General features: G+C 45.2%; 1 protein-coding gene across 4 annotated transcripts in view; it reads right to left on the minus strand.

The window, feature by feature from the left end:
• Positions 1-27725, minus strand: part of NRDE2 (NRDE-2, necessary for RNA interference, domain containing) — a 56115-nt gene that overhangs the window by 20685 nt on the left and 7705 nt on the right. For 3 of the 4 annotated variants that reach the window (XM_045060367.1, XM_019833480.3, XR_006599917.1), the window contains exons 2-8: positions 21615-21723; positions 19100-19330; positions 15945-16094; positions 9676-10126; positions 8430-8835; positions 6183-6316; positions 3684-3804 (exon numbers count right to left, since the gene is read on the minus strand). In XM_045060367.1, the coding sequence (XP_044916302.1) occupies positions 3684-3804; positions 6183-6316; positions 8430-8835; positions 9676-10126; positions 15945-16094; positions 19100-19330; positions 21615-21723 (1602 nt within the window). Of the gene's footprint in view, positions 1-3683; positions 3805-6182; positions 6317-8429; positions 8836-9675; positions 10127-13037; positions 13112-15944; positions 16095-19099; positions 19331-21614; positions 21724-27725 lie in introns of those variants that run through there. The other variant, XM_045060369.1, reaches the window with a different exon arrangement.

Here is a 27725-nt window from a genome sequence, read left to right on the forward strand (position 1 = left end):
ACGGTTTGTGAGTTCGAGCCCCTCATCAGTCTCTGTGCTGACAGCTCTGAGCCTGGAGCCTGCTTGGAGTTCGGAGTCTCCCTCTCTCTCTGCCCCTCCCTGCTCATGTCCTGTCTCTCTCTCTCAAAAACAGTAAAAAAAAAAAAAAAATTAATTAAAAAAAAAAAAAAGGAGGTACTAACACATGCTACACGTTGGACAAACCTGGAAGACATTATGCTAAGTGGAATAAGCCGGTCACAACACAACAAGTACTGTCTGGTCCCACTTATCTGAGGTTCCTAGAATAGTCAAATTCAGAGACAGGAAGTAGCATGGTGGCCGTCAGCCGGGGTGGGGTAGGGTGGGGAGAGGAACGGGGAGCTACTGCCTGATGGGTACCGAGTGCCAGCTGGGCAAGATGAGGAGGTTGAGGAGATGGACAGAGGTGAAGACAGTTGCACAAGAGTGTGCACGTGGTTAATGCCACCGAGCCATATATTTAAAAATGCTTTTTAAGTGGTAAATTTTGTGTGTATTTTACAACAGGAAATTGTTTTAAAAAGTCACACGCCCTATGATTCCACATATCTAACGTGTAAAATAACGTGACAACATAATAACGGGTGGAGGGCAGATCGGTGGTCCTCCGAGGTGGGCGTGGGGGCGGACATGGCTACCAGGGGTAGCATCAGGGAGCCCGGTGGTGACGAATCGTTCTCCGACAGCGGGGGTGGTTACAGGAAGCCATGCCTGCGATTAGGCCGCACAGCACCAAACACGCAAGCAAATGAGAGCTCATCAAGCCATGAGATGCGCGGGTGCGCACGCGCACTCACATGCGCACGCGCACTCACACACGCACGCACGCGCACACAGGGGACCACCCCAGGGTCACTTCCAGGCTGTGCGACTGCACAGTCGCTGGTGGGCCCTGGGGCGGGGGGAGGGGGCACAAAACCTCCCTGTGTATTTTCCAACTTCCTGCAAATCTCTATTTCAAAATAAATGAGTAACAAGAACTCCAGAGAATTTAAATGCATGACGTGTACATTAGCATTGTAAAGTTTATTTATTCTGAGAGAAAGAGTGCGAGTGGAGGATGGGGAGAGAGAGAGAAAGAGAGAGAATCCCAAACAGGCTCTACACTATCAGCACAGAGCCCAATGTGGGGCTTGAACTCACAAACCGTGAGATCATGACCTGAGCCCAAGTCAGATGCTCAACCAACTAAGCCACCCAGGCGCCCCTGTACATTTGCATTTTAAACTCAATATTCTATCTATGGCTCAGTCGGTTGAGTGTCCGACTTTGGCTCAGGTCCTTATCTCACAGTTTGTGGGTTCGAGCCCCGCATTGGGCTCTGTGCTGACAGCTCGGAGCCTGGAGCCTGCTTGGGATTCTGTGTCTCCCTCTCTCTGTGTCCCTCCCCCACTCATGCTGTCTCTCAGAAATAAAAATGTTTTAAAAAAATTTTTTAATAAATAAAATAAACTCAATATTCTATCTAAACACTCTTCTGAGTTATCAAAGAAAGGTAAAATTTAACTATTTATCACCTTCTAAAGAGTTACATTTAAGGTAACCCTTTAACCACACTGAAAACTTCTCACCATTAAGAGAAATCACCTGTGAGTCACACATCAGACTTAGATACCTGAACTTATTACATTAGAAATTCAAAAGATTACATGGTTTTAGAAAGACATATATAAATATGTAACAACACAGACTAACAGAAAGTGAGGGTGAGAGAAGAAATAAGCTGTGATGTATGAAGAAAAAACACCTCAGAATCAATGATAAATACCAACTACACTCTAAATGCTGACCTTGTCAAGATGGGCAAGAAAACTTAAAAATAAAGCAAAACCAAAGAATAGTCATCGTTTCATTTTTCTGGAAACAAGAAACGGTCAGCCTTTCTTCTGATCCTGTTGGTTTTCTGGAAGGATCCCACTAAATTCATTTAACTCAATAGAAGATTCTCCGTAACGGAAACGCCAACTTATGTCCGTAACTTGACATTAAAAATCAAGGTTTTACCACTTGCATTACCTTTCTGGGAAAACAAACTTCACATCTGATTATGAGTAACTATTGGGCCTTTGAGCACTTTTCAGAGAAGTAATGTTAACTTGGTCCCTGGACACTGCTATGCGAATTCTACTTTCTTCTCACAGAACATGGTAAACCTTAGAACATAAATTCCATGCACTTTAAGAGTCTTGCCCATTAAAACAGAAACAAAAAAGCAGCCGAAACACAGAGAGGCATGCTGAGCTGGTAACTCAAAGAGAAGTTACCACCAGAAAGACTTCCATTTTCTGGTCCTTCATGGGTCTTGCAGACTCACCGGCTTAAGAGGGTAACACCTACAAGCATTTTGCCCTGCAGGTCATTTTTCTTCATATAGGAACCCCTGGTGAGCCTGAAGAAGGTTTCCAGTTCTCTTTGGGAGAGAACACTCCGGGAGAGTCAAAGTAGCTGAGCCAAGCGAGCGTGACCTTCCCTGATGGCGCTGCCCCCAGCAAAGCTGCTCCGGGCACCTGAAGGGCCAGAGAGGCCACCCGGTCTGGAGCGCTGCACAGACACACTGACCGCGGCTAATCCAGAGTTTCCGTTCCTCAGGTGAAGACGCCGCGGCCAGAAGAGTGACGTCGTGAGGAGGGACCCCCTTGCACTTTCAACAAAACCAGGGTGTGAAATCCCAAGGAGCTGAGAGCTGCACTGGCCAGTACGAGAGCCACGCACATGCGGCTACGGGGCCCTTGGAAGTGGCAAGTCTGAACTGAAATGTGCTAGAAAGTGTAAGATACACACCAGACTTCAAAGAGCTTGTATGAAAAAAAAAAATGCAAACTATCTCAATGTTTAAATTATTAGTTACATGTTGAAATATTAAGGTTTTGACACACTGGGTTAAACAAAATATATTCCCATTAATTTCACCATTTTACCTTTTTATTATTATTTTTAGTTTTTTATGTTTATTTATTTATTTTTTTGAGAGAGGGGGAGGGAGAGAGAAATCCCAAGAAGGCTTCGCACTGTCAGCATGGAGCCCAATGAGGGGCTCAAGCCCACGAAACCATGAGGCCATGACCTGAGCCGAAAGCAAAAGTTGGACGCTTAACCGACTGAGCCACCCAGGCGCCCCACCATTTTACCTTTTCAATGTGGCTCCTAGAAAATGTAAAGTTATTTTTGTGGCTTGAATTATGTTTCTATTGGACAGTGGTGTCTTAGGGTGTAAATCTGGAACGTGCTTTGGGGTCACTTAGAATGAGTTACACAAATGCTAGTGAATATTTCACAGTATTCCTAAACAGGCAAGTGTTTGTCAAAGGATTCGTTGGTCTGTCCACTGCCAAGGAAAGAGAAAGACTGACTTAAGTACACACTAAATGGGGCAGGGAGAGGGGGGATTTCAGGAGCAACCTTATAAAAGGAAAAATGAAAATTACTGCCCTTGGAAAGAAACTCGAACCCTCCAAAGGCCTGGGGGGTTGACCCAGGGGTGAAAGACCCTAAGGGTGAGGGACAGTCTATTCTCCAAATGCAACCACTTAACGTAGTTTTGACATTCAATGTTCTTCAGGACTAATAAACAGCTTACGCATATAAAGAAATAATCATGAAGATATGAAAACACATTCCAGAAGAAAAAGGCGAAGGCATATGCATCCTGAGAGGCGCCTTACCTGGACTGATGACCACCCAGCCGCCCCGCTCCTGCTGGTGCATCCACGCTCTCCAGCCTCGGGCGCCCTTCTCGCCAACCCGGGGCTCCCCACTGTCCCAGAAGGGCTCAAAGAATTCCACCTGTTCAGGTTGAAAATATGGAGGTTAGCCTAAGTTGTACAAAACTGCTGAGTCACTGAGCAGAGTGCGTTCTGACTGGCGTAAGAGGGGCTCATGGCAGAAATCTTGTTCGCCATCAGTCTTCCTAGTAGATATGGGATACATCCCCAAAATAGAAAAAAATAATTACGTAGTGTGGTGGGCAGCCTCCAAAATAGCCCCCCAGGACCCTGACCCCTGCCCTGTGGCTTTCACACCCCTGAGCGAGGGCTGGACCCAGTGACTTACAACGAACACAATACGGCAAAAAGTGACGAGCTACCACTTCTGAGAACCAGTGACAAAAAGACCAGCCGTGGTCACCGAGAAGAAGGGCCTCCAGCTGAGTGGGAGAGGAACGGTTTCCCAGCTCTGACCCTGCTGTAGAACAGTCTAACTGGGAACAGTGACACTGCCAGTTCCCTTAAAGCCACTGGGCCCCTGAATACCTGAAATCATGTTGCTCTCCAGACCTTCTGTGGGGAAGGGGGTTGATTCAAAGTTTCAACGGGACAGCCTGGGAGCTCCTGATGGCATGACCTCTCAACGCTGTGTTCCTAACTGGCACAGTGCCCAATACATAGTAGGGACTCAATAAACGCTTGTCGGCAGAGAAAGGCACATGGCAGGCATCCGGTGAAGAAAATGGCCTGTGTGTTAAAGCCAGGCCCTGGGATCACACCTCAGCTCTCATGCGTTTGGGGCATTAGGTCTGCTGTGTGTGGACCCCAGTTCAGTGCAGTAATTCCCCGTGGAAGAGAAGTGATCACAACCACGAACAGGAGAGCAATCGTCTCATCAGCTGACAATAAGGACTTTAAAAGTAAACCAACCACTTGCTCAATGGAAGTTTTTATAAGAAACGTTTTGAAGAGGACGAGGTGGCCCACGGCCCAGGAGCCGCAGGACCGTCCAGCCTGAGGCCTGGAGGAGCACCACACACACCAGGAAGAGGGCTGGGTCCCCGCACCGAGGGCCCGTCAGCCGCCTCGGGAAGGGGAGCTGGGAAGACCACCCCCCTCTCCACGGGTCTTGTTACAGGAGGGATCGAAGAAAGTCACTCAAGAAAAAGAAGTGTATCTTTTTTTTTTAAGTGTGACGGTGATAACCAATTTATTCATCCCATTGAAACAGACCAGACTCTGCTTCTTTGATGTTATGCCGTGTATAGTAACGAGGTCTCTCAGTTATAAAGATATGGTACGTCATCAAAGAAAAAGCCTTATTTCAAAGTTGCCTTGCAAGTGCTTTGAGACTACATGTGCTACTAATATTTAAAATCTCCAGAGTGTGCAACAGTGGACACTCTGGGCGAGTGGCTCTTGACGCTTCACAGTCCCGGGCAGTGCCCTCCCCACAAGTCGCTGTCCTCATCACAGACAGCGAGTGTCGGCAAAGGGCGGCGATGAGGGCCATTCCGATCCTGCCCCCGCAAACACACACCCTGTGCCCCGCAGTCAGCTAAGACTCACGTCTACGGCACAGCATATTCCTAAAATAGCAAAGCACGTCTTAAAATAATGTTGTTATCTGGCTTATCATACTGCTAATCAGTTATACTAATATTAACCAATATTCTTTAACCCAATTTTGCCTAGGAAAAAACAGATCAAAATAATGATGATAAAAATAGTCTTCAAATGCAATTCACGGACATTCCACAAGATGGAGACCTCAGCCTCTCAAGACCTCTGTTTAAGTTCACCATAAATTCAGCTATCCTACCCATCTTCCACCAGAGCCCCTTCGCAAAGCAGGAAACTGAGATTTCTTCCAAGGAAAAAGGGAAAGGAAGGCTTTCTTATACGGCTCTGTGGTAGAATGTTTTTACTGCTTCAACATCACAAATATGGGCAATGTTCATGTGTCACCTAAATGATAACAGATCCCCCATTAGGACGTGTGTTGACAAACCACCACCAAGTAACAGCGTTTGCAATTCCCATGAAGATCTTAGGTGGTGGAAATGTTAACTGGGGAAATGATGTAAGACCGAATTTCAAATGCACGAAGGTAGGACAGAGTTAAGATGTGACTTCAGAAGCGTAACAACTGCTTCTCTGCCTGGTGAGGACAATGAGCACTGAAACAAAGCTCCTAAGAAAAAAGGGGGGACATAGTGAGTCTTTATATGGGGGGGGGATCCTTCATCTCTCCATGTTTCACCACCTTCATTACGGAATTTTCCTTGGATCACCACAACACTCTGAGAAACAATTGTCAGCAAGACTGATACAAAGGAGGACAGGGTATTTGAAAAATACCAGCACCATCTCCCAGGATCCACACTTGCCCCCAGGAGAGAGAAGAACGGGAGAGGGAGGAGAGAGGGAGGTGGGCCACGCAACCAGAACCCCCACCTGTCCTTTGGTGGGCAGGTCTTTCACACTGTCGGGTTTGAAGAAGGTGAAGTCGACCATGGCCTGGAACAGAGAGACCGCCTTCTCAGAGTGACCAGCCTGCCGCAGGAAGTGGCACTGCTGAAGAAAGAGAGCTGAAAACGGGGAGAGAAGGGAGACTCCTGGTTAACAGCATCAAAGGGAAAGAACACAGCTTCTAAAGCATGCATTCTGGGGCTCCTGGGCAGCTCAGTCGGTTGTCTCCGACTCTTGATTTTGGCTCAGGTCATGATCCCAGGGTCATGGGATCGGGCCCCACATCGGGCTCTGTGCTCAGCATGGAACCTGCTTGAGATATTCTCTCCTTCCCTCCCTCCCTCCCTCCCTCCCTCTCTCTCCCTCCACTTCCCTCCCTCCCTCTCTCTCTCTCTCTCTCATCACCCTCTGCCCTTCCCCCTGCCCCTCTTCCCCTCTCCCCCCGCCCCCTACCCTCCTTGTGCACACTCACTCACACTCTCTTTCTAAAAATAAATAAAAAATAAACAAAAATGTGCATTTCCACACTGAGAATATCTTTTCTCCAAATTTAGTTACTCTGGTAATTTCAAAGCTGTAATAACACATGTCCTTATTAAAAGGATTCACAATGGTACTGTAATCAAATGATGTACATTTATCCCAATTTTTATATGACACCATCGTGGAATACAAATACTGACAAAAACTACATATGTTATAGGAAAAGACGGCAAAAGGTTGGTCTGACCAGTTAATCAAATATTCAAAGCTCATTATGCCACGAAAAATTCTCGGGAGAGGATGACGTAGACTGTCATCAGAAAGCAGAGATGTGTGCCGAAAGCTAGATGGCAGTACCCATCGGCAGCTTTCATCATCTCTTCAGAGTCAGCTGTAAGCAAATCAGGGTTCCATGCTCGAAGACGTTGGTTTGTCTCAACTGTGGTACAATTCCATTTACTAAATACTACCAAGCTGTATGAGCATACCGCGAACAGTATCAAACATGAGACTCTACGTCAGCGTGGCAAGTGCTTATTATTTCTGGAGCAATATATTTCTATCTTTGGAAGGGAACAGAAATAGCAAGGGTTTGATCAAATAAATGCCTGCTGTGTGCCACACACTGAGCTGTCTCAGGTAATGTGCAGGTAATGTGCTCAATAACCCTCCAAAACAAGTACTATGCCACTGGTGCTGAGGGAGAAACTGGCACTCGACCAGGTTCAGGAACAGGCAAGGTTACCAGGGAAGGGCAAACCCAGGGTTCGAGTCAAGAGTGATATTCTCCAGCTCCTGCTTCACATGCTGCCTTCGGTAGCTCACTACTGGACACAGTTTATGTTCTAGCCTCCTTTGGGACACACCAGAACTGTTAACAGCAAAATAAGAGCTGCTGCTATGCAGGGGCACCTGGGTGGCTCAGTCGGTTTAAGCGTCCGACTTCGGCTCAGGTCATGATCTCGCAGTTTGTGGGTTCAAGCCCTGTGTTGGGCTCTGGGCTGACAGCTCGGAGCCTGGAGCCTGCTTCCGATTCTGTCTCCCCCCTCTCTGCCCCTCCACCCGCTCACGCTCTGTCTCTCTCTCAAAAATAAACATTAAAAAGAGGGGAGCGCCTGGGTGGCTCAGTCGGTTAAGCATCCAACTTCAGCTCAGGTCATGAATTCCATGAACTCGGCAGTTCTTGGGTTTGAGCCTCGCGTCGGGCTCTGTGCTGACAGCTCAGAGCCTGGAGCCTGCGTCAGATTCTGTGTCTCCCTCTCCCTCTGTTCCTCTCTCTCTCTCTCTCAAATAGAGATAAAAAAAAAAAAAAAAAAAGAAAGAAAGAGAAAGAAAAAGAACTGCATCTACACAACCTCCAGTCAGCTGGGGCTTCCCCCTGAACACCACAGCCTGAGATCCTGGAACGGGGGAGACGGCCAGACAAGCACCTCCACAGAGAAGGTCACAGACAGCCAGAACATTCCAGACTTCTCTAGGTTTCTCGGTTAACAAGCAGAAAGGCTGGAACTTCCAGACCAGTGATACTTCTCTAACTTTACTGGCTCTAATGCCCCCGCCCCCGACCAAGAAGCTGGAAAGGGGAACATCTGTGGTAATCACAAGGAATTCCAATGCTTTTTTGTTTAAATCAGTTTTATCCATGTCGACACTTCTAAAGTAAAGCAAAACTAAGTGTTCATTTCTGACGAAAGCCGAAAGAAAGGAGAGCTCCCCCCAGACCAAGGGACCTGGTCCTCGGCTTCTTACCAAACATGGCGTCCTCGGTGCCCGGCAGGGCGGGGTGCGACAAGATGCTGCCGTCCTTCACGGCAGACAAGGTGCTCAAGCACTTGCCGTACAGACTGTGAATTTTTGACACCGTAAAGGTGCTAAACTGGCTCTGGCAAAATAAAAGGTATTTCTGCCACAGGGCTGTATCGTTGGGATGCAGAAAGATCAGTTTCTGCCACTCTTTGGCCAGGGCGGAGGGCTCCCAGAACTCGGAGCAGAGCTTCAGCTTGGCGAGTTTCAGGTCCACGCTGCTCTGGTTGCTTTCGATGGCCCGCTCCAGGATGGCCAGCTTCTTCTCCAGGACGAGCCTCAGAGACCGCTTCCGCTTTTCCTGGTCTCCTTCCTCGATGGCATACAGGCCAGGGCTCTTCATGACCTCGTCCTCCAGACAAAAACATCAAGTTACAAATGCGAACGGCAGTAGGGGAGCCTCAAACGCTCACCGCCGGGACAGAGACGCTCACAGCCCTTCCGGGCCGCACCGCCCGTCACCTCTCAGAATCAATCGTTAGTCCTGCTTTCTTGATAAGCATTTATCAGTGTTTTGTTTTGTTTTTGTTTTGAGTGGAAACTCTGCTACTGGGGCACCTGTGTCACCTGGTATGTTTGATCTTGCGTTTATTTCCCTGTCTACGCTCCGGCATTTCAAACCTCGATCACGTATCAATAGCCAGGGTGCAGTATCTTGGAAACTGCTTCCCAAGAGCCAACTTTACCAATAAAACAGCCAAATGTGAGGCAAAATAGGATAATGGTACACGTGGTTCAGCAACAGAGAAGTAGGACGAAGACAAAGCCATGTACTTTGGGATGGGAGCAGCACAGCTCTGAGCAGGGAATGGTGTGAACACCACCTTCTCCCCTGGATTCTGCGTGTTTTGCACGCTGTCTATACCTCACGGGTACATCTCCCTGCCTGGTGAACGTCTACTCTTCTTTCCAGATTCGGGTCAGATTTCACCTTCTTCTGGAAGCCCTTTCTCACTCCCTAGTAGCAGGTCACTCCCTCATCCCACCCCCAAGTTCTGCACGGAAGCACGCGCTACCCCACACTGCATTTATTCAGTCTGACCAAGTTCAGGGCGAGGGCTCCAGTCTAATCATCCTCAAACGCCTAGTGCCAGGGTTCCTCCCAGGGGCTCGAAAACCGCGGCACAGCAAATCTGTTTTCCCCAAACTAGGACAGTCACTCCGGTAAGAGAACTGGGACGGCGACACTTACCTGAAAAGCAACAAATGCCATCCACAGCTGAATATCCCGGGGATTTTCCCGAACTCTCCTGTTAAACTCCTCCACTTTGGCCTTGAGCAGGGCATGCTCTCTGTCTGTCTGTGAGTCTGGCTGCTTTGATTCTTGCTCTGAAGGACCCTGTCCTTGTAACCACTGCGTGGTGGACTGATCGTAAATCCCCAGAGGGTTCAACCAGGTCGTAACAGGAGGAACCACATCATCCGAGCCCTTCACTGGGATAAATGAGACCGGCTCAGATGAGGGAGGTTCGGTTTTACCGCCAACGGCGACTCCGTCAATGTTCATCAGTCCCACGCTCTTCTTCGTGAAATAGCGCTCGACATGCTTGTGTGAGTGCTTCTTTTCTGTGGCAGCCCCCTCCCAGGATATGCACTGCTTCTTAGGGTTAATGCCAAGGCAGGAGTCTCCTTTCCTCTTGTATCTTATATTTGCAAAAGAAAAGAAGACACCGAGGGCGTTATGTGCACGGCCTCTGCACAGGCGAAGGCTCAGCTCAGCAGACCTCAGCTCTCATTAGACAAGTTAACTGCATGTATTCAAATTCACCTCACCTTCAAACGGTTTCTATTTAGAGAAATATGAGAATTAGCAATTAACTTTTTCTGTGTTTGACTTATTCCCCTAAACACTTCAATTCTTTGTTAACATCTCATGAATTTAAGATCATGCCTGTCCTCCAGATTCTAGTAATTTCTATTTTCCTGGAGCTTTGTAAAGTACTGCCCCACACGTTTTGTCATCGATCATCACAATCATACATACCCAGGCAAGGGAGAAATCCTCATCCCCTTTTACACTATTGCTAAGGACACTGAAACCCTGGGTGATAATGTGTCATCTGTCTCCCAGACCAGCCCCTTTTCTTCAATGTGGCCCTGCATCTCCACTTAAGAAGAAAATGGAGAGGGCTAAAATTGTAGTTTTAGTCCTGAAACAAAAGTATGTTGGATAAAATTACATTTGGCTAGTTTCTACTCTAGGGGAAAAGAGTCTGGGTTCTAAAATGCTTTTATGGGACATGTAGATGTCCCCAGATTTACAAACACAGGACCACCGAGTATCTGCACAAAAGCTAAGGGAAAGTGTGCACTTTTCTGTACGCATGTTATACAAACAGTCAAGTAAAAAATGGGCAAAAGATCTGGAAGGAATTCACCAGAGAGGACATGAATGGCCAATAAGCACACGCAGAACTGTTCAACACCATTAGTCATGACGGAAACGCAAGTTAAAACTACGAGATACACAGCATACCCACCAGAACTGCTAAAATTAAACACTGACTCTCATGTGCTGTTAGTGAGAATGTGAGTTGGTACAATCACTTCGGGGAAAGGTCTGTAAACTAAACTTAGACTTACCAACTGTGACCCAGCGATTCTATTTTAGGTATTCACCCAAGAAAAAGGAAACTGCATTTCTACACAAAGACTTGTGCTCAAATATTCTCAGTAGCTCTATTCATAACAGCCAAATACTGCAGAGTCCAGACGCTCAGCAATGAAAGAACAGATAAACAAGGGTATGGCCACACAATAGAAGACGACCGGCAGCGAAAAGCAACAAAGTACCGAGAAATGCCACAATGTGACTGAATCTCCAAAACATCACACTGAGTGAAAGGAGCCAGACACGAAAGGGTGCAGACTCCATGATTTCATTTAGACGGAATTCCAGAACAGGCAACGCTAGTTAATGATGGGGAAAAAATCAGAACAGCAACTGCCCCTGGGGAGATGGGGAGTGGACTGAATGGAAAAGAGCGTGAGGAGACGTTCCGGGGTCACGTTAATGTTCTATATTTTCATAGGGGGCTGGATTATACAGGTGTATCATGAAGATTTGTGTGTTACCCTGTATGCAAATTTTAAGTCAAAAGAAAAAAATGAAACAAATCTTGAATGCTAGTTAATGACATGCATTCTGAAGCACGGAGGGGGCAGCATACTGATGCTGGCATCAAATGAACAAGGTGAGTTAGAGGACGGACGAACAGATAAATATGTGATCAGGCGAGGGCAGCAAGATGTTAATGGCAGAACGTAGAGGGTGGGAATACGAGCTTCTTTCAACTGGTGCTGTATTTTTTTTTTTTTAATTTTCGTTAACATAATGCTGTGGGGAGCAGCATGAGGAGGAGAGAGCTGCCGCTGTCTACTGTCTTCTTCCAGAAAAATCTGTCTCCACCATCTCCTGGTCGAGGCCCAGCAGCTCCTTTGCCTCCCCATAGTCAACAGGTGCTTGTGAAGCCTCCCTCACCGCTCACACACGCCCGTTCTCTTTATCGTCTCCCCTGGCTCCTCCTAGGTTACTTCCTGATGGTCTCTCCCCAGCCTAGTCCATAGAGTGGTCAAAACAATTTTAAGGTCTCCCCTTCATGACTATTTTGTTTTCACTAAAAATGAACGGTATTACGACATTCACATAATCTCTTAAAAAATGTTTACAGAGTTTTCTGATGTTAAAGTGCATTTTGTAAAACCGATTTTAAGAGCTGCACTTTATAACAGATGAAAATGATAAAGGAGAAAAAAAAGAATCTTAGTGATATATATCAAGTGCCTACTTTCAGATATGTGAAAATAGTTTTAAAAATAGTTGATGTTAGGGGCATCTGGGAGGCTCTGTCGCTTAAGCGTCCGACTTTGGCTCAGGTCATGATCTCACAGTTCGTGGGTTCGAGTCCCGCATCGGGCTCTGTGCTGACAGCTTGGAGCCTGGAGCCTGCTTCTGATTCTGTGTCTCCCTTTCTCTCTGCCCCTCCCCTGCTCACATTCTGTCTCTGTCTCTCAAAAACAAAATAAATGTAAAAATAATAATAACAATAATTTATAAAAAAAAATAGTTGATATTAGGGGCATCTGGGAGGCTCAGCCGGTTAAGCGTCCGACTTCGGCTCAGGTCATCATCTCAAGGCTCGTGGGTTCGAGGCCCGCGTCGGGCTCTGTGCTGACAGCTCAGAGCCTGGAGCCTGCTTTGGATTCTGTGTCTTCTTCTCTCTCTTCCCCTCCCCTGCTCATGCTCTGTCTCTCAAAAATAAATAAATGTTAAAAATAGTTGATATTATGGCTTCAGGCTTTCCTCCCTACTTTAAGCACTTTGCCACACCATTAGTTTTAGCAAATATCATTTTTATTATAAAGCTTTAAATTGGCCCACTGGAGGGGTAAGCCCTCATTTAAGTTAACGTCCTTCTATTTGGGTTTTATCTAATTTATCACTTGTCATAGAATCTTAATTGGGCAAAACCTAGGATGTAATTTAATGCAATATTCCTCCAAAGGAAGGCATGTTTCCTGTAAAATCCTTATCAAATAGTCAGCTGGTCTTACCTGAATAATTCCAGAAGGAATTATTGGAGATTCAGTGAAGGATATCAATGGACATTTAATTTAAATGAATTCAGCTATAAGGAAAAGGGAAGGGATGGGAAGGGAAGAGAAGGGAAGAAAGAAAAGAAAAAGGGACAGGGTATGGGAAAAGAATATATTTAAATCAAGCATATAATTCTGCCCTGAATCCACTGAGTGGCTCTGAGTCCCAGAGTGAGCTGTGCAATAATAAATTTGCCTTTCTTTCAGTGACTTCAATTCACACATGGCTCTCATGGTGGCAGTCACCTGGGTCCACATTCCAACCCCATCATTTACTAACAAGATGACCCTGACCAAGCTATTTCAAACAAAAACCAAAAACCTGTCTGTGCCTCAGTTTCCTCATCTGTGAAACGGAAATAATGGTACCCATGTCATAGAACACAGGGACGATCAAAAAGTTTATAAATTTGAAGTCCTTAGCCATATAATAAGGACTAGATAAGTTTAAGTTATTATTATTTTATAAGACTTGGCTCTTAAACATAAGCCAACTATTTCATCTGGTATACAGCCAAAGAAACAATCCATTCCAAAAATGGATTAAAACTGAGCTGAACTTCACTGACAGCCAGGATGTTAGTCCTAAGGCATTTTCCGAAGGTAATTCTGACTCTTATACACAAACCCTAGGTCCCGTTCACTACAATACTCTAACACACACCAGGTCACTGCTGGGATGCTCCCACGATGAGAACATTTGCTCTGATACCGAGCCCAGTCTTTCTGGAACTTCCACTCATTGGTCCTGGCTCTGCCTTCCCAAGTCACACAGAACGTTGCCAACCCACCTTCCAAAGATGGTCCAGCAAAGCTTAAAAGACAGTGACCATGCTGCTGTCACAAGCCAAATACCCACAAGCCCTCATCTGGTCCTCACAGGACAGTGCTAGCCAAGTCCTCTCAATGCTCCTGAGTTGTCACTGCCCCTAAGTGTGAAAATTCACAGCCTGACAAAACACCTCCTGTTCTCTGACCAACTCACAATGCTGTGGGATCAATACCTTCCGAGATCTGGACATTTAACAGCTGTACAGCCATTAATCCGGTCAAGACTTACCTCCCCTAAACTTTAGGAATTAACTGGAAAATAACACCAATGCCCAAGCCCTTCCCATAGTATCTTTGCAATTCAAATGAATAAACTTGTCTCATTACTCTCTTCCTAAGATCTGGGCCGTTCATTAGCACAGATTTAAGAGCCACTCACTGTGAATACTTTTCCCTTTTCATCTATTAATAAATAATGCCTCTTTATTTTTGCAAACCGATTTCTAATTCATATCCATTATTTCTGATATCTGAGTGCAAGACCCAGCAGGAGTTAACAAATGAAGAAACAGAGGCTCAGACAGGGTAAGGGATTCACCTGGGATTCCATTATTAGTCAACGGCAAAGTCCATTTCCCACTCTAGAACACAGCCTACCAGACAACCAGGCCCATCTTTACTTGGGGACAGCAAAAGAACATTACTGGTTCGAGGAACACAGGTTCCCAAAAAAGCTGCTTCCAGGCAGTATGATCTCCGGAGGCTACGTAACCTGTCTGAGGTTGCTTTCCTCATTCGGAAAAGAAGAGTGCGGCCCTCCTCACACAGCAGCTGGAGGGTCAGACAGGCTAACGGGAGTGAAGGAACAGGCTGGGCCGGTGTGTGCTGGCCTCCCCAACTTTGGCTGGGTCCTCCCACGTCTGTGGCGTGGAAAGTCTAACGAGACTTTGAGGAGCAGGAAAATAACTCAAAAATATATGAGTACACTTGAACAGTCATGCCTCTCAGACGTGACAGTACGCAGCTATAAATACGCACTAAAATCTTATGGATATAAACACATCGTAAAGGAAATCTTTGTTGGAATCACTTATGTGGTGAGGAATAACGTCATGATGAATGGCAACCGTGAAAATTGGGAGGTGCAGCAAAGTAATGGAAACTGACATTTAGTTTAAAAAGTAATCAGCTTATAAAGAACGATAATGGTCTCCCTTTGGCTTTATATTCCAATATTCTCTACCTTCAATTTTCATTACCTGTAAACTGTTTAGGAACAGAGATTGGGTGTCACTGTTCTTTGTGTCCCGACAGTGTCCTACAACTACTAAGTGTCTAAGGGATTTAAGAAGCATTTAAATATTTTTGATTGGCAGGCTAGAAAAGTTTAATGAACTAATTACTGAAGCAAATACCATCACCCATTTTTTATCTGGTGATGTACACTAGAAACATTTTGAAAAAGTCGTTACTATTTAATGTCTTTTTTTTTTAAATGGCTTACGTGGGGGAGAGATAAATAAAAGTCTTCATAACTTTTAAAAACGGCATATAGATCAGGGGCACCTGGGTGGCTCAATGAGTTCAGAGTCCAACTTCAGCTCAGGTCATGATCTCATGGTTTGTGGGTTCAAGCCCCGCGTCGGGCTCTGTGCTGACAGCTCAGAGCCTGGAACCTGCTTCGGATTGTGTCTCCCTCTCTCTCTCTGCCCCTCCCCTGCTCACCCTCTGTCTCTCGTTCTCTCAAAAACAAACATTTAAAAAAAAAAAATGGCATACAGATCAGATCAAATGGTTTCTGGATAGTTTGTCACAATTACTTACTTCAAGGTATTTTTAGAGTAACTCGTTCAACAAATATTTACTAAAAACCTATTACAAAGGAGACCCGGATCCTGACCTCAAGGTTTAAGCTTTCATTTCAGAATGTGAGAGATAAGACACATATGTCAATACCTCGGCAATGGGGGCCACCCCCCGGAATCTAGAAGGGATGGGAGCAGACAGAGACGATGCAGAGAGGGCTCAAGGGGGGCGGGGGGAGACAAGTTACTTCCCACCAGTGAAAATCAGGAAAGACACCATGACGGATACCTTGCTATATCTCCTCGGTAGAGAGACTTATACTCCCAGTTTGCAGGATCCGGTTTCTTATCTGTTCTGAAGGTTTCCCCTGTGAGAGCCTGAACGTCCTCAAGCCAGACGCAGCGGTGCCCAGTATCAGCGACGGCGTTCCCTTCTCGGCTGTGGGGCAGAGGAAGGGGAAGCACAAAAGGGACATCTAGTTACACGGCCCACCTTTTCGGAAGTACGGAAGGTAAACATTTCAAACGCCACATCAAAGTGCTTAAATGCATAAACTGAAAGGTGCATGTATCACAAAGATGGAAAAAACTTTAAAATATAAAGCAAAAACTGTCAACGCTAAGTGGCATCTTACCAAGAAGTCAGCCTACCTCAGAAATTAACCTGATATAGCTGTTCAAGTATTCCATTAAATGACTGTAACTAGAATTTCGAGCATATGTGGTAAACAAGTGGGCTGCCCTTGCTTAGCCTAACTCATCCAAAAGCGGCTCCAGTTACTCCAGCCGAATCTTGGCAACAACAGCAAAGCTGCAGCTCTGAATGGGTCAGCCTCAGACATCACTGAGGCTCGGGCTGAGTCTTGTTTGGACAGCTGGGCTCTGTGGACGGTGCCTCGGCCTTGTGTGCTGACCCCCCTTGCAAAAGGGCAGAGAGAGTCCACTGTGAGACGAGACCCTTCGGCACCCCCAGAACCAACTAGAGAGTGGGCAGACTTCCTGCCAAGATGCGCATGGAATCACTTCCCAGGAGTCAAATGAGAGTGAGGGCAAGTCTTTCTGGCATCTAACATCCTCCCTGCTCTGAAGATCAACTCATAATGCTGCTGACACACAAGAGGCTGCCAGGGCAGAGTCGCAACAGCATTACCTTTGCTCTCTTTGCTGTCTGGCTCTGCCCAGAGAGAAATAACGACTCTAAAGGCTTCTAAATCATTCTTGGCTGGGAATACAAAGGAATGGCATTTCGGGGACACAGAGTAGGTTTCAATCAGTATTTGCTGAATGACAGCATCTCTGGTCACAACACACAGCGATTTTTAACATAGTCCCCTCTGGAACACCCGGAGGGTTTTCTGTTGACAAACACCGGAAGGGGCAGCAAAGGGAAGGAATGAGGTGGATGCATTCCAGAAAGAAATGGAAAGCCTGTGGCGGGGGCGGGGGTGGGGGTGGGGGTGGGGGGGCGGCTGCAGACCACTCCCGGGGAGGAGGCAAGGTCTGATCCGTCCCCTACCAGGTACTGAGGTCAAGAAGGAGGATGAGGTCTGGGCTGTGAGCAGGGAAGGGTCTGCCTCACCTGAAGATGAAGAGGTCGCCCTAGGAAACAAAGGTCCAGGCGAAGCGGTCGCCTTGGGGGTAGTGGCCCCTTGATCACCCTGAAATAGAGTCCCGTGGGGTATACTATACCCCTGAGAACCTACTTTCCCCACATCCTGGAAGTACTCTCACAACGCATCAGTATCTTAGTCCTTGTCTCTATGGAAACAATTCCTCCAGGCCATCTTTCCAGGGAGAGGCTACAGAAGTTCAGATCGAGAAAATAAGAGAGCAACAATCGATTTTGATCTTAATGGGGATATTCTGCAAAGTATCAGTGAACTTAAAAATGCCATTTGGATCACAGAAGTATCAAGAGGCTGTAAAGATCACCTCCGATGTGATTAAGCACAGGCTGAAAATAACTACCTTTCAAGTTCGAACGGTAGTTCCTGTGTGGGTTCAAGAAATCCTTTAAAATTCACTTTCCTCGACGGTAGGAAAAAAAAGGACAGGTAGCTAACGGTGAGTTTTCAGAAGAAACGATGATTAATGTATTTTTCTTTGAAGACATACTGAAAGCAAAAATAGCAGTAATTCACTCATTCACGTAACAAAACTGTATTGAGCGCTTACTACGTACCAGGCCCTGTGCCAAGCGCTGAGAGAACACAATGGCAAGCAAGACGGGAGTGATTCCTGCCCACAGAAATTCAGTCAAATTCAGAGCCCTTTTGCTGGATTCCCTTGTTCTCCCCTCCTAGAGCAAACGTGGGTTACAGGTATAGCACCTGAGACACAGAGAGAGAGCTAAATCAATCTGTGTCTTCTGAGCCACGGAGGCCTGCAACGTTCTCCACGGTCTGATGGCAGAAGGACCCAGGAAGACGGCAGCGTCTGCCTGTCTGATGGCAACTCTATGGGCCAGAGTCCAGACTTACTCCAACACAGAGCTCTCACTGACCATCAGTGAGACTTCTAAGCATACGATGAAAGCAAATCATCCCTAAGAGTCAAAACTTCTTAAGAGCACTGCATTTTTTTTTTTAAGTATGTCTTAAATTTTCTCTCTTCTAGCCCATATGAACAAAGGAAAGAAAAAAGTGAAGTGAGAAATCACTCAGGTAGTTTCACCACACGCCACCTGTCACAGGCCCCACAGGGAAAAGTGCCTCCCTGTGTGGGAGGCCAGGAGACGAGGCAGAGAGGAGCTGTGAGCACCTGTGCAGCCGCCGCGCTGTGGGACAATGTGAGCAACACGCTCACGGCAGACAGTGGAGCAAAATGTGGGGAGGAGTAAAGCCCCCAGGAAAGGAGACACTGTGGTCACGAGCTGGCCCACACTTTCAACAGGGGTTCTAAATAAATGTGGAGAAAAGGACAAAGGCAGCGATGAAGTGCTACATTAACCTCAACCAAAGAGAGAGAGAGAGAGAGAGAGAGAGAGAGAGAGAGAGAGAGAGTGTGTGTGTGTGTGTGTGTGTGTGTGTGTGCGCGCGCGCGCGCGCACACACATGGGGGTGATGCGAGCGATCGGAAGTGTGGGGGCCAACAGCCCCTCCCAGATGGGACCCTACACGACGCAGGAAAGTGGCCCATATTCCCAGGCTGTGCGTGGCCCATCCGCCATCTTTCAAAAACCCCAAAGACTTTTTGTCTGAATCAGATTTTGACACAACCATTACTGTGTCTCAATAACTTTTCTCAAATAAAATCATGACTCTAATTTTTTGTAATGAAACTTTTCTTCTAAATGCTAACCTAATGGTAGAGCTCTCTTTGGAGTCTTTTGGACTCCAGTTGACTAAGTGGCTAACCAGGCATTCAAACGTCTAATTTGTGGCAACAACTGAGGGGAAAAATTCAAACTTTGAAGTCATAGGTATTTACGAACAGAAAACCTACTTTGGTTTCTCGGATTCCTTTTTACTGTCTCTAATGCTTCTGGAAGCTTTATCCTTCTCAGAATCACTATCTGGCTCAGACCCACTGCTACTGGACCGCCCATGTTTTCTCCTGGCTTTCTTGTGGTGATGCTTCCTTTTCTTCTTTTTCTCTTTCTTCTTTTTTCTGCTTGTTTGTTTGGGCTTTTTGTTAGTGTCACTTTCATCCGAAGGCTCTGATTTCAGAGGGCTCCTGTTGGGGAAAATCAACATCAGAGTAATTTTCAAAAGAGAATTAGAAAGAAGACTATGTAAATAAGCAAATATGTAAAAGGGAACTCTGCAGTGCCTTCCTGGGTCACAACTCCCCTCAAGGACTTAAGAGTTGGACCTAAAACAACAGTAGGTGAAGAAATCCTAATTTCAACAGTTTCTAAACCTAGATGTGGGGCTCAAACTCATGAACCGCAAGATCATGACCTGAGCCGAAGCTGGACGCTCAACTGATGGAGCCACCCAGGTGCCCCACATCTATACATTTTTGAAGGAAAGTAATCTACCAGTCATTTTATCAAATATAGTATTTTTTTAAATAACATTATAAAAGGTTTATTTTCAGTCCTACATATTAAGGCAATATGTCCTTAATGATGAGGGAGGGTGGGGCAAGCTGAGGGCAAATTATGGGCTGGCACCCCGCCCCCCCACGTGGGATATGTGTGATGTGCCTGGGACACGCCTGGCTACCCAAGAACAGAGAAAGTGTTTAAGTACTTGCCATGGTGATGTGGGACACTAAGGCAAATTAAAACTGAAATTCCCTTACTGCCTACAACCCACTGACAAGTCCTTGAAACTGGCAGGGTGACCTCCCTCTAGGAGCTCAGCTGCCTCCAGGATGATGCTTTGCTGGGGGCAAAAGACAACCTTGGCTTAACATTATCCCAACCTCGAGGATCCTGTAAGTCGACTTCCCTCATCCCACCTGCCCCAAGATATATGCTGGCAATCCTGCTCCAAGCTTGTGCCCCACCCCCCATACATCTGAAGGGTCTCATGACTGAGGTTTTATTAAGCGGTAGTAAGCGGCATTTCCCTAGCAACAGCCAGCCCCTCAAGGTCCTGGAAACCTTGCTTCCAAAATTCCTTAGAGACTTACTCTATCCCTGACCTCCTCCCAACCTGAGGGTATAAAATGAGCTACCCATCAGGACCCCTGTGCAGCTCTTCCTGCCCATGGGTCCTGTCCCCATGCTTTAATAAAATCAGCTTTATGCACCAAAGATGTCTTCAAGAGTTCGTTCTTGGCTGTCAGCTCCAGACCACCCCACCATCACCCCAAAACTTCATCACTTAATGCCAAAAAAAAGATTTCATTCTGGTCCTTGCGTTTAAAAGCTCCAAGGAGCTCTTCTGCATTACTGAAACACCTACAAACAACTGCCTCACGCATCAACTATTCTCAATTTCCAAAGGCTTCCTGTACTTTTAGAGTCCTGGCTTCCCAGGGTTCATCATCTTAATTAATGAGACCATCTAGTCCGTATTTGCAAGAGAACTCATTTCTCAATTCAATGATCTACAACAATTTCTTTCTTTTTTTTAAATTTAAAATTTTTGGGGCGCCTGGGTGGCGCAGTCGGTTAAGCGTCCGACTTCAGCCAGGTCGCGATCTCGCGGTCTGTGAGTTCGAGCCCCGCGTCAGGCTCTGGGCTGATGGCTCAGAGCCTGGAGCCTGTTTCCGATTCTGTGTCTCCCTCTCTCTCTGCCCCTCCCCCGTTCATGCTCTGTCTCTCTCTGTCCCAAAAATAAATAAACGTTGAAAAAAAAAATTTTAAATTTAAAACTTTTTTTAATGTTTATTTTTGGGGGGGGGGGAGAGAGAGAGAGAGAGAGAGAGAGAGAGCACGAGCAAACGGGGGAGGGGCAGAGAGAGAGAGAGAGAGAGAGAGAGAGAGAGAGAATCCAAAGCAGGCTCCAGGCTCTGAGCTGTCAGCAGAGTCCGACGCGGGGCTCGAACCCACAAACTGTAAGATCATTACCTCAACTGAAGTCGGATGCTTAACCGACTGAGCCACCCAGGCACCCCAACAACTTCTTTCAAAGCTTAGTCCAGATATGTGCCATTCTGCTTTCCCCAAAGTTTCCAGGAGATTTTATCCTACATGCTACCACACCAGCATCTTGTTTTTCCAAAACTGCTAAAAATGCAACTGAAGAGATATCTGAGTGACAATATTCTAAAGGTTACTAATGAGGTTAGTCAAGTTACTCAAAGAATCACAACGATGCCGTTTCCCTTGGGGCTTAGTTATGGGCAGTAACTGTGTCACGTACTTGCCACTAACGCAGGGGGAAAAACAGAAAGAATTTAGGAATGAGGTAAGGAAAAACAGTCAAAGATCACCTCACTGCTTGAAGTGAAAAGAGTTCTAATTCGCTCTTTTATCACAGGGTTTACGGAGAAGCATTATTCAAACTAAGCTACAGACTACACACTGACAAAAACTGAAAATCCATCTTTCACAAAAACCTACCTTGTCAGAGGTGACCCTTCAGAAACCAGGGCTGTGGCCCCTTCAGTTTGTTGGCTCAGAGAGGTTATGGCTCCAGCACAAAAGCTTGGGTTGCTCAGCCAGTCTAATTCTGCACAGGCGAAAGAAAAAAGATCAATGAAGTGAGCTCGATGCGATTTCTAGAGCAGGCAATCCATCTCACCAGCTGACGTCCTAATTCACAGCCAGTGTCAGCCACACGTCGTGAACAGTCCTCAGAAGCCGAAGGGAATCCGTGAAATTTTTATTTCCCGGGGCATGGGGCTCTAACACACTCTAAAATATTTAAGACTGAAATCCTCTTGTGATAGCAGGCTGTGGCTTAAGCAAAAGCCACATAACAAGCGTGGCTTAAAAAGCAACAAGGCTTTATGGATTCCATCCACACTTCAATGAGCAGGAACGCTTCCAAAGCACTGGGTTTTAATGACCTCGCATTTGATTCAGACAATTCCAAAAAGTTTAAAAATCAAAGCATGCACAAAAGCCTGCCATGCTTGATACTGTTACAGGAGATTAAGATATTTTTCTTTAAAAAACATTCTGTTTTGGGGCCACCTGGGTGGCTCAGTCGGTTAAGCGTCCGACTCTGGCTCAGGTCATGATCCACAGTTTGCAAGTTCGAGCCCCACTTCGGCTCTGTGCTGACAGCTCAGAGCCTGGAGCCTGCTTCAGATTCTGTGTCTCCCTCTCTCTTGGCCCCTCCTCGGCTCATACTCTGTCTCTTTCTTTCTCTCAAAAATAAACATTAAAAAAAATGTTTTTAATACAAATAAAAATAAATATATTCTGCTCTTAGTAAGTTAACTTATAAACCTTTCCTTAAAACAGTACTCCTCTTTGGGGTACCTGGGTGGCTCAGTCGGTTAAGCGTCTGGCTTCGGCTCAGGTCATGATCTCACTGCTCGTGGGTTCGAGCCCCGCATCGGGCTCTGTGCTGACAGCTGGGAGCCTGAAGCCTGCTTTGGATTCTGTGTCCCCCACTCTCTCTGCCCCTTCCCTGCTCACACTCTCTCTGTCCCTCTCTCAAAAATAAACATTTAAAAAACAAAAACAAAACAAAAAAACAGTACTCCTCTTTGAAAACAAAAACACAAGCTGTCAACTTTTCCAATGCTAAAATTAAATAAAACGTTAATAATGATTATCTCTGGGGGTGGTGAGATTAAATGCCCAAAATTTTTCCTCCATTAATTTTGAAGTCCTCTGGAATGAACTATTTCTTAATTACTAATTTTCTAACCTTTTAGGAGCCTTAGCTGTGAAGGAAAAAAAAAAACAAACCCTGGGGTGGTGGCAGCAAGGGAGCTCCTGGGGGAGGTTTGTATTTTGTCCTGTTTTGTTCTAGGACAAGGCCAGAGCATGTTCATGCGCTCAGGAGAAAGAACCCGTGAGACGGCTAAGTGAGGAGATGCACTTCCTAACAGTCATACTGGGATATCATCTATATACCATAAGGGTCACCCATTTAAAATGTACAATGCAAGGGGCGCCTGGGTGGCTCAGTCAGTTAAGCGTCTGATTCTTGATTTCGGCTCAGGTCATGATCTCATGGTTCGTGGATCCAAGCCCTGTGTCGGGCTCTGCGCTGACAGTGGGGAGCCTGCTTGGGGTTCTGTCTCTCTGCCCCTCCCCCAGCTCACATTCTCTCTCTCAAAATAAACATTCTTTTTAAATGTACAATTCAATGGTTTTTAGTACACAGTAAAATATTGGATTGCAAGTTACTTGTTCTGTGAGTGTTACGCAAGACAAGCAAACATTTTTTTTTTGAAATTTATTGTCAAATTGGTTTCCATACAACACCCAGTGCTCATCCCAAAAGGTGCCCTCCTCAATACCCATCACCCACCCTCCCCTCCCTCCCACCCCCCATCAGCCCTCAGTTTGTTCTGTTTTTAAGAGTCTCTTATGCTTTGGCTCTCTCCCACTCTAACCTCTTTTTTTTTTCCTTCCCCTCCCCCATGGGTTTCTGTTAAGTTTCTCAGGATCCACATAAGAGTGAAACCATATGGTATCTGTCTTTCTCTGTATGGCTTATTTCACTTAGCATCACACTCTCCAGTTCCATCCACGTTGCTACAAAGGGCCGTATTTCATTCTTTCTCATTGCTACATAGTACTCCATTGTGTATATAAACCACAATTTCTTTATCCATTCATCAGTTGATGGACATTTAGGCTCTTTCCACAATTTGGCTATTGTTGAGAGTGCTGCTATAAACATTGGGGTACAAGTTCCCCCTGCATCAGTACTCCTGTATCCCTTGGGTAAATTCCTAGCAGTGCTACTGTTGGGTCATAGGGTAGGTCTATTTTTAATTTTCTGAGGAACCTCCACACCGTTTTCCAGAGTGGCTGCACCAATTTGCATTCCCACCAACAGTGCAAGAGGGTTCCCGTTTCTCCACATCCTCGTCAGCATCTATAGTCTCCTGATTTGTTCATTTTGGCCACTCTGACTGGCATGAGGTGATATCTGAGTGTGGTTTTGATTTGTATTTCCCTGATGAGGAGCGACGTTGAGCATCTTTTCATGTGCCTGTTAGCCATCCGGATGTCTTCTTTAGAGAAGTGTCTGTTCATGGTTTCTGCCCATTTCTTCATTGGATTATCTGTTTCTCGGGTGTGGAGTTTGGTGAGCGCTTTATAGATTTTGGATACTAGCCCATTGTCCGATATGTCATTTGCAAATATCTTTTCCCATTCCGTTGGTTGCCTTTTAGTTTTGTTGGTTGTTTCCTACAAGCAAACATTTCTAGCAAATTTTAACCTGATAAACAAACGGTGTCTTGCAATACAAGTAGTACGTGACTCAGAATGTCACATGATCACAACTGAGCCAATGGTACCTCTCTCTCTCTCTCTCACTGAGGGATTGTGGGTGACCTCCCATGCTCGGTCTCAGGCCGTGGTGTCTGGAAGAAATCAGTGATTTTTCAGAACGTTGGAAGGTGCCCGCAACGGACACTAGTGTATTTTTTGTCACTTCAAAGCACCTACAGACAGTCCTCTGCTTTTCCATTCAAGAGTAAGCTTAGGAATGCTTAGCTTCATTCTAGGTCAGGCTCCTTGTAGATATAGACGCTTTCCTCTGCTGCCTTAGTGCCAGTTACATTAAATACAGTATATGACAAGAGTTCATTAATACTGTAGTCAACTTCCGTGTGAGCGTATACAATGGCCCCATGCAGAAAAAGATTCCACTGAGCCAACAGACAGCAGTGATTCCATTAGTGATAGTGAATGTCGTCCTATACAATAATCCTCCTCTCTCGCCTCCCTCACACCAGCCACGAGGGTTTTCAAAGGTAAGTACAGGTTAATTTATTTTTCTTTATATGTTTTCTTTATTATTTTGTATTATATTATGGTACTGTATCATTTATGTGAATATTTGGGGGTTGTGGAATCATCTGAGTTTCCATGATTTCTCATAAAGAGACTCACTTTGCTACACAAGTGCTTTGGATTACAACCATGTTTCCAGAACAAATCATACTTGCAAACCAAGGTTTTACTATATTTAGAACTGGGCAGGGCACGCGGCTGGCTGAGTCGGTGGAGTGTGCAACTCTCTTTAAAAAAAAATTTTTTAACATTTATTTATTATTGAGAGACAGAGGGAGACAGAGCATGAGCATGGGAGGGACAAAGAAAGGGGGAGACACAGAATCCGAAGCAGGCTCCAGGCTCTGAGCTGTCAGCACAGAGTCCAACGCGGGGCTCAAACTCACAAACCGCGAGATCATGACCTGAGCGGAAGTCAGACACTTAACTGACTGAGCCGCCCAGGTGCCCCTGGAGTGTGCAACTCTTAATCCCAGGGTCATGAATTCCAGCTCCGTGTTGGGCATAGGGTTTACTTAAAAATATATATATTTCAAGTAAAAAATATCTGTTTTAGATTTTATATATATATGCTTGTGTGTGTGTATATATGTATATGCATATGTGTGTACATAGGTATAGATATGTATTATGTATATATGTATATACACACACACACATATATATATACATGTATATACACATATATGTGTGTATATGTGTGCATATGTGTGTGTATATATATATATATATATACATATATATATATAATTGTTCAATTATCACCATAATTTTAGAACATTTTCATCACCCCAAAAAGAAACCCCAGACCTATTGGCAGTCACCATCACTCATCTCTGGCTCTCCCACCCCCAGGCAACCACTAATCTGTCTCTACAAATTTGCCTATTTGGGACAATATGATTTTTTTTTTTTTTTTAATTTGAGACAAACAGAGGGGGAGAGGGAGGGAGAGAATCTTAAGCAGACTCCATACTCAGCACAGAGTCCAACACGGGGCTCGATCTCACGACTACGAGATCACGACCCAAGCTGAAATTAAGAGTCAGATGCTTAACCGACTGAGTCACCCAGGTGCCCCCAGGACATTTAATATGAGATCATACAGCATACAGTCTTTTGTAACTGGCTTCTACCTTGCATAATGTTTTCAAGGTTCATCCATACTGTAGCATGTATTACTACCCATTCCTTTTTATCGCCAAATAATATTCCATTTTATGGGTAGATCACATTTTGTCCACTGATCAGCTAATGGACGCTTGGGTTGTCTCCCTTTTTTGGTTATTATGAACAATGCAGCTATAAACATTCATGTACAAGTTTTTATATGGACATATGTTTTCATTTCTCTTGGCTACACAGCCAGAATTGCCGGGTCATGTGGTAACTCATGCTTAGCATTTTAAGGAAATGCCAGACTGGTTTCCAAATTGGCTGCACCAGTTTACGTTCCCATTAACAATGTAGAAGGATTCTGATTTCTACAAATCCTTGGCAACTTGTTAAACCGTCTGTGTTTTAGATTACAGTCGTCCTAGTAGGTGTGGTGTCTTTTCTCATTGTGCTGCTGGTTTCCATTTCTCTGGTGACTAATGATGTTAAGCATCTTTTCATGTGTTTATTGGCTAATATTTGAACAGAAATAGTCAAATACTTTGCCCATTTTTTAATTGGGTTGTCTTTTTAGTATTGGGTTGGAAGAGTGCTTTACATATTCTTTGTTCTAGTCCCTGATGGTTACTGCATCTTAGGAGGAAGGAACAGAATGTGTGCCCCGTGATGACAGGTACTTTGTTTTACTCAACTGCTGTATCCATGGGACCATGAGCAATGCCTCGCATAACATCAGGAGGCGTTTAATAAATATTTGTGGAAAAGAGGGGAGACAGGGAGGGAGGGAGGAAAATTCCTAAGGAGGAAAGGGACATTAAAACAAAAGGGAAAGAGAAGGATTGTAACTCTTTAAGTGCCTACTGTAGGCTAAACACCAGGTAAAGCACTTTACATTCTCGTTATACCTTTTAAGCATCAAAACAATCTTCTTTGGGAGGTATTACAATCTATATTGTACAGAAGGAAACTAAAGCTCAAAGGAATTAGGTAATTTGTAAGGTCATACCCACTGAGGGCTACACAGCTGTTCGTGCAGTCTCTTTCCTACTGTTTCCTTTTCCTTCTGCGGTCTGGATCTGATCCCTGGCAAGAGGTTATGTGAAAAGTTTCTGTAGCTCACTGAGATCATGATTATTGCCAAAACAACCGCATTGTGTCATGAACAAAGGAAAAGACGGAACAAGCAATATGCAAAGAGAGGTGCTCTCAACATATATTTTACATACATATACATATTACATATTTTACATAAATATTTGAGACAGTGAGGACAGCGTGGAGGAAATGTAAAGAAACACAGAGGTCAAAACAACATAAAGTGTGTAACTCTCCAAAGTCCTTCAGAAGTCCTCCAAAAATAAGAAAAAGGGTTTTTAAGGAAACAATCAAGGCTTTGCCAAATGAGACCACTGTGGGGAAAAAAGTAATGTTTACAGAACTAAAACGCTTGGGGTTCTAACCCAAATCATAACTGACCTTCTCTGTGACCTTCATCTCAATCAAATGACCTTTTGTTAGAGCAAATGGTATTTCTACCTGACAAGTTACTGCTACTGCTTTTTTTTTTTTTTTTTGGTCCTGGTAGCACATTAGCAGTGAACATGCATGGAATATTAGAAGTAATCA

The sequence above is a fragment of the Felis catus genome, chromosome B3 (assembly GCF_018350175.1).
Source record: "Felis catus isolate Fca126 chromosome B3, F.catus_Fca126_mat1.0, whole genome shotgun sequence".
Lineage (NCBI taxonomy): Eukaryota > Metazoa > Chordata > Mammalia > Carnivora > Felidae > Felis > Felis catus.